Here is a 17,846-nt window from a genome sequence, read left to right as displayed (position 1 = left end):
TTATGCGGAAAAGAAACATTGTCTTGTTTATGGGGAAACCAAGAAAATAAAAAAGACACTACGACATCTGGATCTCCTTGGCCTGTCTCTGCGCGGCCTCGACGCCCTCAGGGGCCTGGCGGAACAGCACAATCTCGCTCTGCTTGAAATACCTCCGGGCGTCTTCGTCGATGAGCACGAGGGACAGGTAGTATCTGGTGGAGAATTTCTTGTTCACTTCGCGGAAGGTCGGGGTCAGGTCGAAGCCGCCGAGGAAGAGTCGGATGGGGATGGTTTCGCCTCGGGAGGGGGAGCCGTCCATGATCTGTTTTTTTTTTGGCATTAGTTGATTACTTTGTTGTCTGGTGGGGGCGGAGAGAAAGGAATCACCTCGAAGCGCACAAGCGTCTCGCTCTCGTTGTATTGGTTTGGCGGCACGCCGGTCGTCTCCCGCCGGATGATGCTCAGCTCCATGTGCTTGATCTTGAGACGCACAAGCAAGAAATAAATCCTGCCGACGATGACGTCCTTGAGGTGGTATTTGCTCTTGCTGTACTCGAACTCTATGTGCAGGCAGTCCTCGATGCCGACGTCCATCTTGATGACGCTGTTGGTTTCGGGCGGCATGCGGTATGAGTAGACCCAGATGTCCTTTTCGCGCACGACGTCCTGCATGCGACGCGAGACGGTGACGCGCACAAAGTAGCGTAGGCGCACGTTGATGCCCGAGTATGATTCGTAAGCCTTCTCGACGTTCTTGAAGACGAAGGGGAAGGTCTGTGGATGTTGCAGGTCGCCGGGAGCGGCCAGTTCGGTCTGCAGCGAGAGGAACTCGTGGTGGGTGCCGCGGTCGAAGAACATTTCTGTAGTGTGTGTTAATCCGACATGGCCGTGTCGTACGAGGAGAGAGACAAGTACCAATGGTGCCGATGAACTGGACCTTGATGCCCGTGTGTTCTAACCGCTTGCCGTCCTTGGGTCTGACAGTAACAGCTCCCTTGACACTCTCGCCGTCCAGATACAGGGGCGCCTTCTCGCGTCGGCCCTTGTCCATCTTGACATCGACACTGGCTCGCTCGTCTGCATCTTCCAGGACAATGTCAATGTCCACCGGGGTGGACCAGAACAGGGACATGGCGGTGGCCGTTCAGGCAGGCAGGCAGGCAGGCAGGCAGGCAGGCAGGCGGATTCGCGGCGGGGCTGGGTTGTGATTGCGCGAGTGGACTCAATGACTTGGGGGATTGCAAGGGTGCCTGCTTGTTGACTCAGGGGTTTTATCGGAATGGGAGTGTATGCGGGAGTGTGAGAGGCGGCGGTCGCCAGATGGTCCTGGTTGTTGATGGGTGTATCTGTATCTACCTTACCTCACTGTACTGCACTGTAGAGCTCCCAGTGACAACCTGGATGCAATGCCGCGCTTGGACCAGCAGCTTATCTGGTCGGTCCGTCTCAACCTCCGCGACAGAGTGTACGGAGTACCTAGGTAGGTACCTGCCTTACTTCTCCAGGGTACGGAGGTACTGGGGCTCCTCACAGAAGCAACGGGGGTCTTGCTGCCAAGACCAAAGGCGGTGAGGCAATCTCGACGGTCCGTGCCCAAAAAAAGCGAGAGTGATACAATGAATCTGCATCTTCTACACCATTGACTCCGCCCTACCATTCTTCCTTCTGTTGTTTCTCTGATCATTGATCGTTGATTCTCTCACATCCCAATGAAGGTCGGAAAGCCAAAGTCCAAGCGTGTCTCGACGCGTCTCAGACACAAGATCGAAAAGGCCTCGACCGCAAAGCAACGCAAGGAGAGGAAGCAGGCAAAGAAGGTGATTCTTTCTTTTTCGTCCCGACATTGATCTGCCGCCCATGGCTGACACTCCCTCTGCACAGAACCCGGAATGGAGATCGCGAGTCAAGAAGGATCCTGGCATCCCCAACCTCTTCCCCTTCAAGGCCAGGATGCTCGAGGAGATTGAAGAGTCAAAGAGAAGGAAGGTGGAAGAGGCACAGAGGAGAAGAGATCTGGCAAAGGCTCAACGCCAGGGCACCGACGTGAATGACATGGACGGCGACGAGGGAGACGACCGTCTGCTCGACGAAGACGTCGAAGAGGGCGACCATGTCATGGACGAAGACGACGATTCCTCAAATCCCATGGCTGCCCTGCTGGCCTCGGCGCGCGCTCGTGCCGCCGAGTACCAGGAAGAGAACAGCGAGGACGATTCCGACGACATGGACGACGACGACGATGACGATGACGAAGCCGATCTGGACGATGGTGACAATGCCGACTCTGCACGCAAAGACTCTTCCCGCCGCGCCTTCGACAAGGTCTTCAAAAAGGTCATCGACCACTCGGACGTCATCCTCTACGTCCTCGACGCTCGCGATCCCGACGGCACACGCTCCAAGGAGGTCGAGAGGCAGATCATGGCAAACCCCGACAAGCGCCTGATCCTTATTCTGAACAAGATCGATCTTGTCCCCTCCCCCGTCCTGAAGAACTGGCTGACGCACCTACGACGTTCCTTCCCCACCCTGCCTCTGCGTGCTTCCAACCCTGCCGCCAACGCACACACCTTCGACCACAAGCAGCTGACCGTCAAGGCCACCGCCGACACCCTCTTCCGCGCCCTCAAGACCTACGCCCACTCTTCTCAGCTCAAGCGTGCCGTCACCGTTGGTGTCATCGGATACCCCAACGTCGGCAAGTCCTCCGTCATCAACTCCCTGACCTCGAGACTCGGCGGAAAGGGTGCTGCCTGCCCGACTGGTGCAGAAGCTGGCGTGACCACGAGTCTGAGAGAAGTCAAGATCGATAACAAGCTCAAACTGCTCGACTCCCCCGGAATCGTCTTCCCTACATCTGGAGAGACCGCCAAGATGTCAAAGAACGATGAACAGGCCCGTCTGATTCTGCTGAACGCCGTCCCGCCAAAGGACATCTCGGACCCTGTCCCTGCTGTCTCGCTCCTGCTGAACCGCCTGAGCGCGACCCAGGACGGCATCAAGCGTCTGCTGGCCGTCTACAACGTCCCCGCCCTCATGACTACCAACGGCGACGTCACCACAGACTTCCTCGTCCAGGTCGCGAGAAAGAGAGGCAGACTCGGCAAGGGAGGCGTACCGAACCTGCACGCCGCCGCTCAGACCGTCGTCATCGACTGGAGAGACGGTCGCATCCAGGGATGGATGGAGGCGCCGACGATCCAAGTCGTGCAGGATATCGCCCTTGCCGGCAACCGAGACAAGATCCACGAGGGTCTTGTCGGTGATCAAAAGGAGATTGTCACCGAGTGGGCCAAGGAGTTCAAGCTAGAAGGACTATGGGGCGATGATGCTGCTGCTGCTGCTGCTCAGGAAGACACTGCGATGGAATCGTAGTGTTTCTTGCCCTTTTTACATGTTCGATTACGGAAAAAAGCCCCATCTTTCTATATACACATTTTTCACACAATGATCAAAGATACCCATCTGTCCAGTCCATCCTCATGAGCAAGTGCCGTGTGGGACTCTCGAAAAGTGTCAGGCCGCGCATGTATGAGTAATTTCACTATATGAACAACTATCAATGTCCTAGTGAGAAGCACAGGCTTGACTTCTACTTTCACAGTAGATTATGTATCACCACCCTCAATGCTAATAGACATATCTAGCGATACCACCACCGCTGCACAAAATATACAGCGAGAAACCTTCTTCTGTCCGCAAGATTCGAAGGAATTTCATTCCTGCCCCTCTGGCAATATCTAAAAGCGTACAATAAACAACTCCCTCACGTATTGTACTGTACCTTACCTCGACACAGCAAAGTATCAGAAAAGGCGGAGCATCCGAAACAGGAAACATAACCTCCGACCGCCGACCATTTTTTTTCCCTGGGACAGTAGAATAGTCATACTCCCACGTCGCTTTTCTCGCTGAAAGTACATATACTGTAGCAGTGCTTGCGGGAGACGTGATCTATCCTTTTGTTTTCTGGCTTAGTCAGAACATCATTGGATTCTTGTGGGTTCATCTCATCTCTGTTGAACAAGATCATCGGACGAGTTTATCGGACTTTAGACCTTGTCATCCAATCGCTTCTGGGGTTAGACATCTACCAGAGCAAGCAACCATCCGCATTCCCCTTCACTCCGCAGCAGACGTCTCGGTCACGATTAACAAACGAAGTTGCAAAGACTAGATCCTACTTCTCGGAAAATTATACTCGTCACAATCATGCCGCAGCTCGGGGGCTACGACTTCTCAGCTCCGGCCGAGATATGCACTTTCAATGCACTGGTACGTGAATACATGTTTCTTCTTCTCGCTTGCCATGCCCTTGTCTTCGTCTTCTTGTATCTTGATCTTCTTTGCCATTCTGCAAGCGAGGGATGATGATGATCATGAGGAAAGATTGAAAAGAGAGAGAAAAGATCTACGACTTGTTACCGCGGGTCTGGATGTTGTTCGTGTCTCGCCGTAGTGGCGGCGATTGGGAAACATGAGGAGCAGGAGCGTCGTATTCCACTTCCTCACTTGCGCAATGGTTAGTCAGAGGTCTATGCATCTCTGCTGAGGATCATCCGAGGGACCGGGATGAACCATTCAATCAAGGTCACATGCGTGATGGATCCATCAATCCCACATGCATCGCGCAATGTCACATCTCCGCAAGCCTGATAAGCACATGAAAGATAGCAGAAAACAAAAAGCTGACGTGTACGGGCCTTTGGTTTCCCGTCGCCCATTTAGTTATTCGACATGGATGGCACCATCATCGACTCCACCGCTGCTATCGTCAAGCTCTGGGAGCAGATAGGCAGGGACATTGGCGTGGATCACAATGTCATCCTGGCAACGTCTCATGGCAGACGCTCCATTGACGTGCTGGGCATACTCGACCCGAGCCGGGCCAATTGGGAATGTACGTCGTCTTACCTTTCTCTATCAATCTGCCCATCCTGCAAGCAAGCCTGCACTAAAGAGTCACAATGTTTCACTTTGCCCATCCTCCAAAGAGACCCCGGCCATTTCTTTTACCCGCCGGTTGCCGAGAATCGAGAGGCTCTACCGTACCAGTGGGTACTCATCTGACCTGTCCATGATTACATTTTTCTTATTTCTTTTCTTTGCCTGCACTCCTCCTCACTGCGAAGCCCAACACACTTGTTTCACCCCGTTTTGCAACAGCTCTGAGACAAGCAAAACGCTCGCCAACTGTCCCTTATCGGGCAAAAGGACGCTTTGAACTGATTCGAGCATTTGTTATCGATCACCAGACGTGTGCGCCGCAGAAGGTGCGATTCCCAAAAAGTACGGGCAGGATGCAGTCGAGATAGCCGGGGCGCGCGATCTGCTGGCGAAGCTCGAGGGCGTAGGCGCACCCTGGGCGATTGTAACGTCGGGCACCCGGCCTCTGGTCGGTGGTTGGCTGGACGTCATGTCGCTTGCGCAACCAGAGCATCTCGTCACGGCGGAACTGGTCGCCCGTGGAAAACCCGACCCTGCCTGCTATCGCTTAGGAGCGAAGAAACTCGGCTTCGTCTACGCGGACGACGAGGCGACAGACGACAAGATCCTCGTGCTGGAGGACGCTCCGGCCGGCGTCAGGGCGGGCAAAGCGGCGGGTTTCAAGGTCGTTGCTCTGGCTACCACGCACGAGGTGCAACAGCTCATCGACGCCGGCGCCGACTGGATCGTTCAGGACATGAGGAGTGTGACTCTGGCGGGGTGGGATGCCAACGCTGCGCAAGTCCAGATCAAGATCTCCAACGCGCTGGTGAAAGCATGATTACATGAAACTGTCATCATTCCGTTGCGGCTTCTTACTACTCAGCCTCAATCTCAATCCATGACCACCACAAGAACAAAAAACGGAACGACGATGGACCATGGATTAGCATCACGGGAGGAGGAAAGCAAATCGTACCGCACGTCTACTGCAGCGCAACCGTACCGTCTTCGTCGCCTTGGCTTGCCAACATCATTCAGGCATAAAAGAAGAAGAAATAAACCGTCAACAGTCCATCCACCGATCGTCAATGGCGGTTTGTGGAGATCCAAAGTAACGACGACAAAGGAAAAGAGAGACGTTGGCACTTGTGACTGACGGTGTGTGACGGACATGCAAAATAAGAAACTCGAAACCATGGGCGTGCACAAAACGGCTGCGGGTCCTGTGAGCCTTTTGTGCCTTCTTTTACCACCTTATTATAGATTCAAATCAAGAGAGAAAAAATACACGAGGCATAGTATAAGCGAGACCGAGCAAAGCGAGCAAGAAGCGAGCACAGTAAAGCGAGTTGAGACTCGCCATACCAGAAATCAAAGCAAAGCAGAGAATAGAAGAGAAGAGCAAGGTAAAAAAAATATGACCGTTTAGCGTTTGCGCTCGTCACCAATGCGAATAGCTCAGGTTGTCGTGTAATCTTCTGTCTGTGGACCCGACCTTGAAACTCGGACCGTTCCTTATGCTCGTACTCGAACATACATGGGGGTCACGGTCTTGCGAATTTTGAACGTCGACTTGCGTGAGTTGTTTACTGTTGATTCTCTGTTTCGCCTGGGGTGATAAGCAGCAGCATTATGAGGCAGTAAGGGAAACAGTAAGTAAGCTGTAGCAGAGTGAAACACCGACCGACTACACTCGCAGCTTATCATTACCCCAAGGCTAAGCAAAGTGCAAATAACGGACATTGACCAGTAAAGGCGCAGGGTAAGTAAGCCTCAAGAATAAAAGCCCAGGCACCTCACTTAGATCAAAGAACAACTCACGCAGACGAGAGATCAGTAGGAGTCAGTGGAGCTAGGAAGGAAAAAGAAAAGTAGTTAAAGTAGTAAGATAGTATAGTAGCGTAATTAGATGTGCACGCCCACGGTATCGAGCTCCTCGAAGCGAGTATTGCGCGCCGCTAAACAAGCTCAGGGCGCATGCGCGATAACTTTCGAAAAAGAGACAGCACAAGAAACATGAACACGCACATTCCTAGTGATCCTATTCAAGTAAACCTTGCGAGCAACAAGAACAACATATCGGTAGTAAAAATTAAATAGAAAAGAAGGGTGTTAGCCAACCTAAGAAACCGTACCTTACAGTAGCATATCACATCCACGTTTTCAACAACGTTTAATCAAGGTAAACAACAAACCTCCACCTACCTGCCTACCTACCGGTTAATCACCCAACTCTCCCACTAACGAGCGAACCGCGCTTCCGCCGGTCGTCTCTCCTAGGTAACAACAACGACTGCGATAAACAAACCGGACCTGGGACGCGTGATAGTAACAGCGACGAATGCGATAATAACAGCGGGCGGGTTTTGTATCGCTATAGCTACCAACGGTTGGGAGTAACGAGGAAGGAAAAGATACCACGACAGCTAGCTGGAGTCGTCGTCGTTGAGTCGCATTTGCGTTTCATGAAGCGGGTTTCTTGGAAACAAACGTCAGGGTCGGTTAGGCATGTATTGTCCTGTTTCTGTAGGATACAGTAACGTAATCGGAATCATTGATCTGGACATTCACAGAGTTGCGGCTAAGTAGACAATATACTGTAGATGGAAAGCGAAGAACGCTATGACTTCGCAGGCGAATCGCAGGCGAATTATACAGAGTGCCAACAACAAAACATCAGCTTAGGGTATCGAAGCAAGGGACAGACAGAAACAAATAAAATCACTCTTCACACGTCATGTGTACCTACCTTACCTTGCGCTCTGGAAAGTCCGTACATACAGTACCTCAAAAATTACAACGTCAACGGTGGCGGGATGACAACAGCGACAGGGAAGCAGACGACAAGAAACCTCCAGCTTGCATGGAGGTAAGGTAAGGTACAATACAAGTTACCAGACTTAATCCCTGCTCGATCACGAGGAGACAGAAGTGCGGGAAGACGAGAGAGAAGTAGAGGCAGGGAATCGGAGGGAGGAAGAGTTATTTTTGTTATTATCTTGCTTTGCTGCGTGGTTTCTGGGATGGTTGAATGCATGAGTGGTGATCTTCATTTGTCCTCTGCTTGCGTGTTTTCTGTAGCGGTTATAAGCAGATTCTAAGCAAGGCTCTAGACTTGATGCTTGCTTGGAATTGGTGGTGTTCTTTTTGCTTTGCATTGTACTCGTGCTAGACAGTCAATGGCTCTGGAAGCTTCGTAGAGCAAGCTGAACATGATGTCAGGTGAATGACCTGGTCTCCGTACAGTATATCTACTCTCGTCTAGAAAAAAGGCTTGGAATGTCATTTGGCTCATACTTTCACGGTCGCATGATAGTAGCGCTTACAGGTGCAGCCAGAACGTGGCGCTCCCTCCGAGATCAGCACACATGACAGGAGCATGTCGTGGTCCCAGAAATACACATTTCCTACGTCAGGCAAAAGTTTGGTAAGGTACTGTACATGGAAGCAAAACTCTGGCTTGGCACCATTCGCAAGGGTGAGCTGGCCCTGTACCACAACGGTATCTAATCTTGTATGAGCGCGCGCGGCTATAACGAGCGAGATTACTATGCCTCAACCCCCTGCAAGGGGGAGCCCGCAAGATGTTTCGTCCCATTGGTCCAACAATTGTTCATTGTCATGGCCATTAGATATCAATGTCAGCGTCTCGAGGTAGATACATGTACGAGGCAAGCAAGACTCCCGGTACTGGACTCCGTCCTCAGCTGGCTTTAGCACCGGCGATCCAAAGTGTCAAGATTGAGCCGCGGCAGACTGCTGCGGAGACCACCCACGATTTCTTGCAGTCGCAAACCAAAACAGGCTGACAAGAACGTCATGACATTAATTTCTCCACTTTCGAGGCTACCTTAGTGTTGGGTAGAAGGTTTCATACAGCAGCGTGACTTTTTTCTTCTCCCTCTTGTCTCTTTCGCACAGCAGAAAGGCGTGACACAGAAAAGACCAAAGTGGATCAGGCCGATCAATTGTCATCTACGAAAAGCCTCCGTGTTGCAAGGTTGCGAAGCGGAAGAGGGGAAACATTGCGTCGAATCATTTGGTCGGCAGCAGCATTGACCACGGTGACGGGTATTCCCCGCAACGGGGATGCAGAGCCAAGTTCGCAGGAACAGGCTAGTCTGAAAGACGGGAAGACAGCGTCGATGGCGAAATAGGGACTAGCTCTGGGAGTAATCCGATGCCGTGGGTCGCACTTGTGCGAGCTGACGGCGAGGAAGTACGCCTCGTGGCTTGTCGGAAGCAGAAAAACGAGGCGTGTATCAATGTCAATTTCGTCGCAACAAGCATAAACGCGGGGGTATTTTTCCCTGTTGCAATGATGATCGAAGAACGATTTTAGTCATACGGTACATCGATGGCTACATCGCGATACAGAAAAGCTGCAGCAGGAGGAGCGCCGTGGGACGGGCTGAAGAGATATTTTTGGAGAGAGGCAAGGTATGGTAGATAGCGTGAGCATCTGCATGTACATGCATGTTAGATCCAATGGCAGCGTGGCATACGACAAGGATTGTGAGCAGTGGCGGCGGCAGCAGCCAGCAAACCAAGCACACAGTCAGCTACCAAAGCATGCATATAAGCACTTATCATCAGGCTTTGCGAGTGAACGGCGGTCAGCAGAGTGAGACTCGGTAGGGGGAAAGGCCGAAAAGCAAGGCACAGAGTCGACTGCAGGCGTCAGATAATCCTACTGTATGGGCCACAATTACACCCTGTTGTGGTCTCGAACGCTGAGCGGAGAGGATGAACAATGATTACAAAACTCGAGAAACAGTCTAGAGTAGAGCATCTTTGTTGCTATCATGGCAAATGGCAGTTGGAGAAACGGTTACCGTCTGATCCACAAATTGTTGGTTTTATGTTGCGATGGTGAGGAAGCGTCCCATAGGGCGACAAGCAACAACCGAGTAACCGCCAACGGATGACACAGTGTCAGGCGCCCTCGGAAACTGCACTCGTACTAAGCGAGACGGTAATGAGCAAAGACAAGAAGGAGCGATACGGGCGTATTTTTGTAGTCAGAGACATAGAGATCATGGTACGGTACAGTACGAGTACATGCTGCCCGTGTAAGGTGAAGTTGTTAAGCAGTGCAGTTTGGGTGAAGGTGGAGAATGGAAAAAGGGTCTACCATACACCTTACCTGGGTCGCATCTGTTAAGGCAGGCTTAGCTCCGTTCGGTTCGGAGGAAAATCATTTCGTGTCAATGAAACATCACGAGCACTGGATGCATGATGGTGGGACAAATGTCTGGACCTGTCAGGGACCGATTGAAGGGCTAGATAACGCGGTATGGTGGTTTAATTCAATGAAGGTCTTGGTCCATGACTCTATGCTTTCATCGAAAGGAGAAATACAGCGAGGGGAGAAATATGACAATTGAACAAGAGACAAGATCGAGCTTGCTCAAAACTTAACGGAGGGTCCGGGCGGCGCATCGCATCGCGCCGCAACGCAACGCCGAGTCCACAGCGAGTAAGGTGAGGTGAGGCACCTTGCCTTAATGGCGGCGCTACAGGACCACAACCCGGGCGGGCCATGCACGGTTGTAGAGAGGCAGAGAGAGCTAGAGATAGAGGAGGGCGCGCACGAGCCCGGCAAAAGTAAGGTGAGCACTTACCTTAACCACTCTAGGAATCGCTCGCTCGCTTGGACCGATCGTCTAGCTTCCGTCACACGTCGACACAGACCCACAGATCACAGACCATACGGGCCACACAGACCAGTGGAACCGGACCCTGCGCATCACTCTGTACCCATCAACTTGTCTATGGGTCGCTGGTCTTGGGTCGTCCAGTAGCAGAAACTGGTGTGCTTCGGGCTTGGGCTTTGGCTTGTACTGTTCCTTTGGCTTTGCTTGTGCTGCCGCAGCCGCTGCCGCTGCTTGCCAGGTAGGTACGGTACCTTTTCCCAGGTGATGCCTCTTGCTTCTGCCTCTGCTTCTGTTGCTGCTGCTGCTGCTGGAGAACGACGGACGCACGCGCCCCTGGTTGTAGCGTGGCTTCCCCGAGGCCCGATATGCAAAGTCGCTCTAATCTCCTCCTGCACTTAGGTTTCCCTTGGTCTCTTGTTAGGCATTATTAGGCATGTTGTTTTCTCCGCTTCCTCAACCTCTAGGGCACACTTGTTTCTCGCTCGCAACATTCGCTTCTTCTTGTCTCGCCATCGTCCTTTCTCCTCTATTTTGCCCTGTCTGCTGGCTGTCTGGCTCTTTGGCTCGTCTGGCTCACTGGCTCACTGCCGCTGCCGCCCCTCCCGCCGCCATCTCCCTCGTCCATCTTTCTTAACTCTCCTCGTCGGCGACTCAACTTTGCAATTCTCCATCCACTCTGTTGACGCTTGACCAGACTTGTCTTGTCACTCAATCTTTTTTTTTCCTTTCCCATTGCACACCCACCGTCGCTCTAGCACACAGTCACTCGTTCCAAATATCTTAGCTTAATTCCCCCTCTCAACCCAAAATCCGCCATCTCATACCCTAGTCACCTCATTCTCAAACACACATCGCCACATACAACTGTCTGTGGCTTTCCCTTCTGTCATCGCAGATCGATCGTACTCGACTCAACGGAAACCCATCCGGGACCCTTTGACCCTCACCTCGCTCCACCGGGCATTCCATCCATACAAGACGCAACCCTTCTTCACTCTCCGACCAGACTTTGCTTCGGCTGGTGCACTAGGGTCGATCCTCCCGTCATAGCTGAGACACTCTTTGACCTAAAGTGCTGCGCGCGCCCCCCGACACGTCTTGCCCACTTCCGCGCGCTGCATAACGTAACTACCCGTCTTAGCTCTTGTTTCCTGTCTCGCGAACCCTCTTAATACCGCCGTCCACCCCAAACCCGGCCCCCAGGGTACCAGGCACCGAGACAGGTATTCTGTAAACACCCCTCAGCCTCCCTCGGGCTTTCGTCAAACAGCACCATACGCTGTTGTCCATTCGGCTTAGATGGACTTCGCCGACTACCCCGGCCTTAATGGAGGGGACCTTGCCGGAGACTTTCAGGCGCGGCATTTCATGAGGAGAGACACGCATGTCTACGATGCCAGCCAGATGCCCCATCTACCGCCGTACAATGCTGCTACCCTAGCAGGTCTGGCCGTCGACGTCAAGCCGCGATTGACGAAAGAGCAGCACGATGTCCTGGAGAACGAGTTTCTGAAGCAGTCAAAGCCTAACACAAATACCAAGAAGCGCTTCGCTGAAGTGTTGGGTGTATCGCTAGACAAGGTCAATGTATGTTGTTGCCAGCCATCGTTTCGTCCGTTCGTTGTATTCTGACAGATAGCACAGAACTGGTTCCAGAACCGCAGAGCCAAGTCGAAGCAAGATGCGAAGAAGCAGGCTGGACAGTACAATCTCTTGCAAGCCCAGAACCAAACCGGCTACTCACAATCAATGAATCAAATGAACGCGGGGGATGTGTCACCAACCTACTGCCCTCCGCTGCACTACAACACAGAATCCAGCGGTATGCGCGATTCGGCTATGATGGACGGCCCAATGGCGAATGCCATGAACTACAGTCAGCCAGAGACTCAAACGCATATGATCACGCCAAACTTCTCAATGCCTCTCAACCTGTCTGGCATGACCATGCAGAAGCAGAGATCACAACACGCGCATCCTGTCAACGACGCCGTCGAGGAGGAGAACAGACGCACGCTTACTCAGGCCCAATTCGACGCCTTTGGAAACGCCAACCCCTTTGCCGAGACAACGTCGGGTCAATCCATGGGCAATGTCAGTGCGACCATCACCAACCCATCCGATCTTTACGGTCAATACGACTTCCCAGATCTCTGCGACTTCGACTTTGGCACCGATAGTGCAGAGCCAGCAACGTCGGTCCCCATGCAGGCAACTCAGAGCACCGACTCGTATCTCTCCAATGCTCTCACCCATTCCGATGCCATCACTCTACCACCTCAGTCAAGCCAGGCTCGCAACCTGTCGGCCAGCTCTGACAACATTGCGCCGGGCGTGAGCATTACTCCGGCACACCAGGATGCTGATGCGCTCAACTTCTCACTGCCCAATCACTCGACGCAGAGTGTCGCTTCTCAGCCTGTCACTGCTGCTTCGTGGCAGCCTGGACAATCCATTCCTGTCGATCTCGTAGCTCTCCAGCAGGAGTTCCAACAAGCTGCCATGCGCAATCGCACTCAGTCCGTGCCTGCTATCAATGAACACATGGCCCACCATCAGTTCTTCGAGCAACCATTGACGTTTCCTGCGGATCAAGCCTTCCAACGCGATCATCGAGACTCGTCCACTTCTTACATCACTAGGTCGATGCAGAACTTCAACATGGCCGGTCAACGATCCGCTGTACCGTCTGTCAGTATCGCTGCGCGACGTCAGCGACCCCGTCCCGCCCCATTGGGTGGCGCCAGTCTTAGAAGCACATCGTTTGGCGGCCAGTTGCCCACTTCACCGACCAACCATGGTCAAAAGCACCAAGTCGGTGGGCAGTCCCTGCGCCGTATCAAGTCTTCACAGACGATGAACGGCATCTCCAATGGGCGCATCCAGAAGAGCGTTGGCTCGGCTCAGCGCTCCCCCTCGGGAGTCACTTTCGCCGATGCAAACAGATATGCTCGTCGCGTTTCTTCCTTCTCGCCCGCTTTTGCAGGGATTCCTGCATCCAGCGCAGGTCTTGCGCCACCGACTCCCATGTCACCGTCCAGCTTTGCCAACCTCCAAGCACGCCACGCCAGCATCGGTGGCGACGCCGACAGTGAAGCGATGAGCCACGCTATGCCTTCGGCCAATTTCTCTCCCCCCTCGACTCCAATCTATGCAGCTCAGTTCACTCGGGGTCGTCTCGACAGCACAACCGATGATACTCCTCCGCAGTCAGCGCCAGCCAGCCAGCAATGCTTCTCCACCGCCCCTTTCCCACCCCAAGGCCCGCACATGCAATCTCCCATGTCGACAGTGCCTGTGCTCCAGTCACAACCCCACGGTTTCGTGTCCATGATGTCCAACGAATATCCTCAGATGCCTAATGTCGTCTTTCCGGGTCAGCAGCAAGCGATGCCTGGTGCCATGATGGAAATGCCCATGTCTTATATCATGACCAACACTGGTGAGGTACACATGGGCTATCCTGTCATGCCACCCTTTGCACAGCCAATGCAGCATCAGGGCACACCCCCGAACTCCCAGAACCCCTTCCTTCCGTCGTCAAACTCTAGTCCTGGTACCATGGTGTATTCGCAGGTCCCGAAGCATTCCACACCAGCGGCAGACTTTTTCGTACATGAGTATACGCCCCCGCAGGATGTCAAACAGTCCTCTACCCCTCGCAAAGCAACAGACTCCGGCCCAAAGAACTACACTTTTTCGAACCACGGGCCAGAATACTTTGAGAAGAACGTCAAGAAGAACACCGAAGGTCTCAGCCCCGATTCTTCCGCTGGAAGCTCTACAACAAACTAGAGCTTCTTGCATCACTAATATTCCCCTTTGCGCTCTCCATCTTTTCCAATTTACGATACCATCTTGCACTATATCACGGCTTAGAGTGAACAGCCTTCTAAGCGTGGCGTTTCGTTTCGGTCAACGCACAGCATATTTTCTTTTTCGACTTTTCGACCTTTCGACTTTCCTTATCTTTACCTGTTTCGTTGAGTCTGCTCGATGGCGTCAAACTTACGAGTTTTCATGCACAAATACCTCTTATTTTTTGCACGTCACTTGCAGCTTCTTAATTCACTTTTCTTTATCATCATGTCAGGGTACACGTTGGGATTAATGGGTCATCATGGACAAAAAATACTTGGGACATAGCGGCATCGCTGTTGTTATAACGATTGCCATTGTACTTATAGATCAGGCTGAGGAATCGAACTGATGTATGCTGTCAGCAGCAGCTTCCGGACCTAGTTGAGCAAAGCATTTTCTCATTTCAAGCACACAAGGTGCGATTTCACAAACACCTCTCTTTTCTACCCAAACCAGTGTATATCCTCAGTGATGACATTTTGCCGTATCCTTTGGACGATCAGCAGACATTCGCGAGGCGCCTCGGAAACGCCGTACGGATCAGAAGGAGCTCATTCGCCCTCAGGTTTTGATTTACAGTCACGGGGCTTGCTTCGTGTGTTTCACTTCGCACGCAGTCCAGGCAACGCAGCACTTACCAAGCAAAAAAAACCGTCGTATAACGGGTTTTTCTTGTGAAGCGGGCGGCGGTGCGACGACGGCGGCGGATTGTGGTTTCTCGTAGTGCTGGCAGCCGTTTTACCTCTTGCTTTTTCGGTAGTTCTGGCGATTAGCAATTCTGCCTTCTCTCTCTCTTCTTTTCATTTGTCTCCGCTGTTGCTCTTTTCAGAAGAGCTCTGGAAACGACGACCGTTGAAGGACACGACAAAGCGAATCGGTCCCTCTCGAGAACCGTCTTTGGAAAATGGGGAGTGGGGAAAAGACAGGCCTCTCCCCGTTACGACCATTACGAAAGCATGACTGTGTTTTCCCTTTGCCTTTCTTTGCTTCATGTTGCTGATCGCGGCGTTTTGCCAGCTATGCTGTGAGAACGGAGTTCATGGTGTTTCCGTGTCCTTCTTTTTCTCTTTTCTTTTCTCTTGGTTCCTGCTCGGGGTCTCAAGTCTCCACGTCATCGACATCATGGCCAGGGCATTACTCCGTTGGTTGCCTGTCCTGCTGCCTTGCTTTGTCACTTCTCGGCTACACCCTGGTGTTCGAGGGTTTATGGTGAGACACACTTACGAGGAGGAGGCTTGGGGGAGGCTCCTCTTGTTTCATCCCTCTCCCTTTCTCCCAGCCACTCTCTTTTCATTCACTAACTCTCTGTCTCTGTGCTTGCGATGTACCTCTTCCCTTTCCCCCTCCCGCAGCCCGCCACGGTCCGCCGTTACGCAGTCTCCACTCCGCACCAGTACGTTTTCTCCGGGTAAAGTCTGCGTTTCCTTGTAAGATCTTAGAGTAGATTGAGTTTTTGATTTGGACATTGTCTGAAATGCATGAGCCGTAGATGGATATGTTGGTAGATTTCCAGCCGTCCGTCCATGCAGTTGGTGGAAAAGTGAAAAGCCTCTTCCTTTTGTTCTTATTTTTTTATGTCTTTTGTGGAAAAGAAAAAAGTATGTTTCTTTGAATTTGTCGACGTCTCGGATATGACATTTTTTCTTTCTTCTCTACTCGTCGCGGTAAAAGTCTCCGGATGGAGTAGTGGCGCGTAAGTTAGTCCTTTTTTCCTTTACCACTGAGGCGTGTGAGCCAAGAGGCGTAAAGCCATCGTTTACTATTCATTCTTTGATTTGACATGCTATTCCTCGCGATATATTTCCCCGAGTCTACTCTATCCAGTCCATTGACGAGTTCACTCGGCCGGCTATGACAATAACCTGCCAGCCACTTTATTGGGCCATCATTACTTCCCACCATCAACAGTAGCATAGTGTGGTAGTGTGAGTATATCCTTTTCTTCTCCACGGCGGCGGCCTAGGCTTTGACCATGACTCTCCCTGCCTGATGTTTCCTCTTTGTGGGTTTCTTTGATCGCGATCTTGTCGGCGGTCCGGGCACATACGTAGGTGGTGGAAGGGTGGGGGAGCCATATACAAGCGAGGTGAGGTGAGCATGGGGTGGGAAAGTATACGTGCGCGGCGCCCTCTTATTTCCTTAATTCCTCCTCTCCTTTACTGAGTTAGGTGTGCTCGGGGCTATATCGGTTGAGCGTACGGCGTGTGCGTGAAATGAAATAGGTGTGGGGTGATGGGGGCTGGACAATTGGTTGTGTGCTCGCCTTGCTCACAGACTCTTTTGTCCTGGAGGGAGATGTGAGGTTCTACCTCCGTATGAATGTCCGTGAGCTTCCCAGGTGGACTCGGAGTCGAGTACGACACCAGAGAGAACAGGAGAGCTACGGGCATACTTTCAAAAGGCTCTATAAGAGATCGTCAAGTAAAGAGTGAAATCAATCGAGCCCCAGTCGTTTAATGGAGATAAGTGAGGTATAAGTGAAGACCACATGTTTCGTGCTTGCTTCACTTAGATCTCATCGATGCAGGTGCGACTCGTTCGACTACAAAGGACTTTTCGAGCATTTTTTATCGTATCGTCATGCTTTTCATTTCTATTTACATTGGCATCTCTTTCACTGCGTATCTTGTCGTCGAAAGAAATAAACCAAGCGGACGGTCGTCGTCCGTTCTATCGTCAACAAAACGTTCACTTACTGGCATCACATCTCTGGATCTATTGCTGCTAGGCAGACATCGAAAACATAAAACAACATCCGATAGCACGAAAGGTCAATCCTGTGCCATTTGTGTCTGATTGGAGTATAGTGGGCAGAAAAAGAAACATACAGCAGCTGGGATTCCCACGTGGTCACCCACCGTAGTACTAATCAGCCGGTCAACTGCTTATGTCTGGCAGAGCGGACGGGATGCCCAGTTCTCAGCTGCCTGTGGCCGTATGTACTACATTCCTCACTTTGTCAACATAATATAGTATCGGCAAGCGTGACTCGGCTTGCAAAGGTTCTCTTGACTTCTTACCTTGTGGTCCGGTCGGAAATCCTCCATCGGCTCCCTCCGACGAAAGTCCCAAAACAGACATATGTGACACCCGTTGTACCTGATCCACACTTTGAAAAGTGAACACCATTTCTGCGGTCTGGATGCCCTTTCCATGACGTTCAGTCTTTGGCGTCTCTGCGTGTTCTAGACTGTAGTGGATGTTGTTCTAACGGTGTGAAGACTGGGGTCAAGACATACACATATCACGAGGGAAATGTGTCGTTGCTGTACCCAAAGACCAAAAGATCAAGATTGTGAGCGGACTCGGAGTAATCGTGTTTGTCTCTGCTTCTGCTTGATCAAGCCCGCACATGGCAATGCACCGAGGCGTCTCGTGAGAGAAAAGATCCCGATCGGTAATCGTCGCCACGTTTCT

At 52.0% G+C, this 17,846-nt stretch overlaps 4 protein-coding genes across 4 annotated transcripts; 3 read left to right on the top strand and 1 right to left on the bottom strand.

The window, feature by feature from the left end:
- Positions 1-58: 58 nt before the first annotated feature.
- AAFC00_005564 (uncharacterized protein) lies at positions 59-1,114 on the bottom strand (the record flags this gene model as incomplete). The annotated part of the gene is made up of 3 exons (XM_069345365.1): positions 59-304; positions 370-842; positions 898-1,114. 3 exons carry the CDS (start codon positions 1,112-1,114, stop codon positions 59-61), a joined length of 936 nt encoding a protein of 311 aa, XP_069203193.1.
- A 577-nt stretch (positions 1,115-1,691) lies between these two features.
- On the top strand, positions 1,692-3,357 carry AAFC00_005563 (uncharacterized protein; the record flags this gene model as incomplete). Its single annotated transcript, XM_069345363.1, has 2 exons — positions 1,692-1,799; positions 1,864-3,357. 2 exons carry the CDS (start codon positions 1,692-1,694, stop codon positions 3,355-3,357), a joined length of 1,602 nt encoding a protein of 533 aa, XP_069203192.1.
- An 837-nt stretch (positions 3,358-4,194) lies between these two features.
- AAFC00_005562 (uncharacterized protein) lies at positions 4,195-5,749 on the top strand (the record flags this gene model as incomplete). Its single annotated transcript, XM_069345362.1, has 3 exons — positions 4,195-4,257; positions 4,711-4,882; positions 5,238-5,749. The coding sequence occupies 3 exons, from the start codon at positions 4,195-4,197 to the stop codon at positions 5,747-5,749; spliced, it is 747 nt and encodes a 248-aa protein (XP_069203191.1).
- A 6,118-nt stretch (positions 5,750-11,867) lies between these two features.
- On the top strand, positions 11,868-14,363 carry AAFC00_005561 (uncharacterized protein; the record flags this gene model as incomplete). Its single annotated transcript, XM_069345361.1, has 2 exons — positions 11,868-12,155; positions 12,213-14,363. The coding sequence occupies 2 exons, from the start codon at positions 11,868-11,870 to the stop codon at positions 14,361-14,363; spliced, it is 2,439 nt and encodes an 812-aa protein (XP_069203190.1).
- Between the last annotated feature and the right edge of the window lie 3,483 nt (positions 14,364-17,846).

This window comes from Neodothiora populina (assembly GCF_041146345.1).
Source record: "Neodothiora populina strain CPC 39397 chromosome Unknown canker_contig_5, whole genome shotgun sequence".
Lineage (NCBI taxonomy): Eukaryota > Fungi > Ascomycota > Dothideomycetes > Dothideales > Dothioraceae > Neodothiora > Neodothiora populina.
This window is presented reverse-complemented; position numbering and strand designations above follow the sequence as displayed.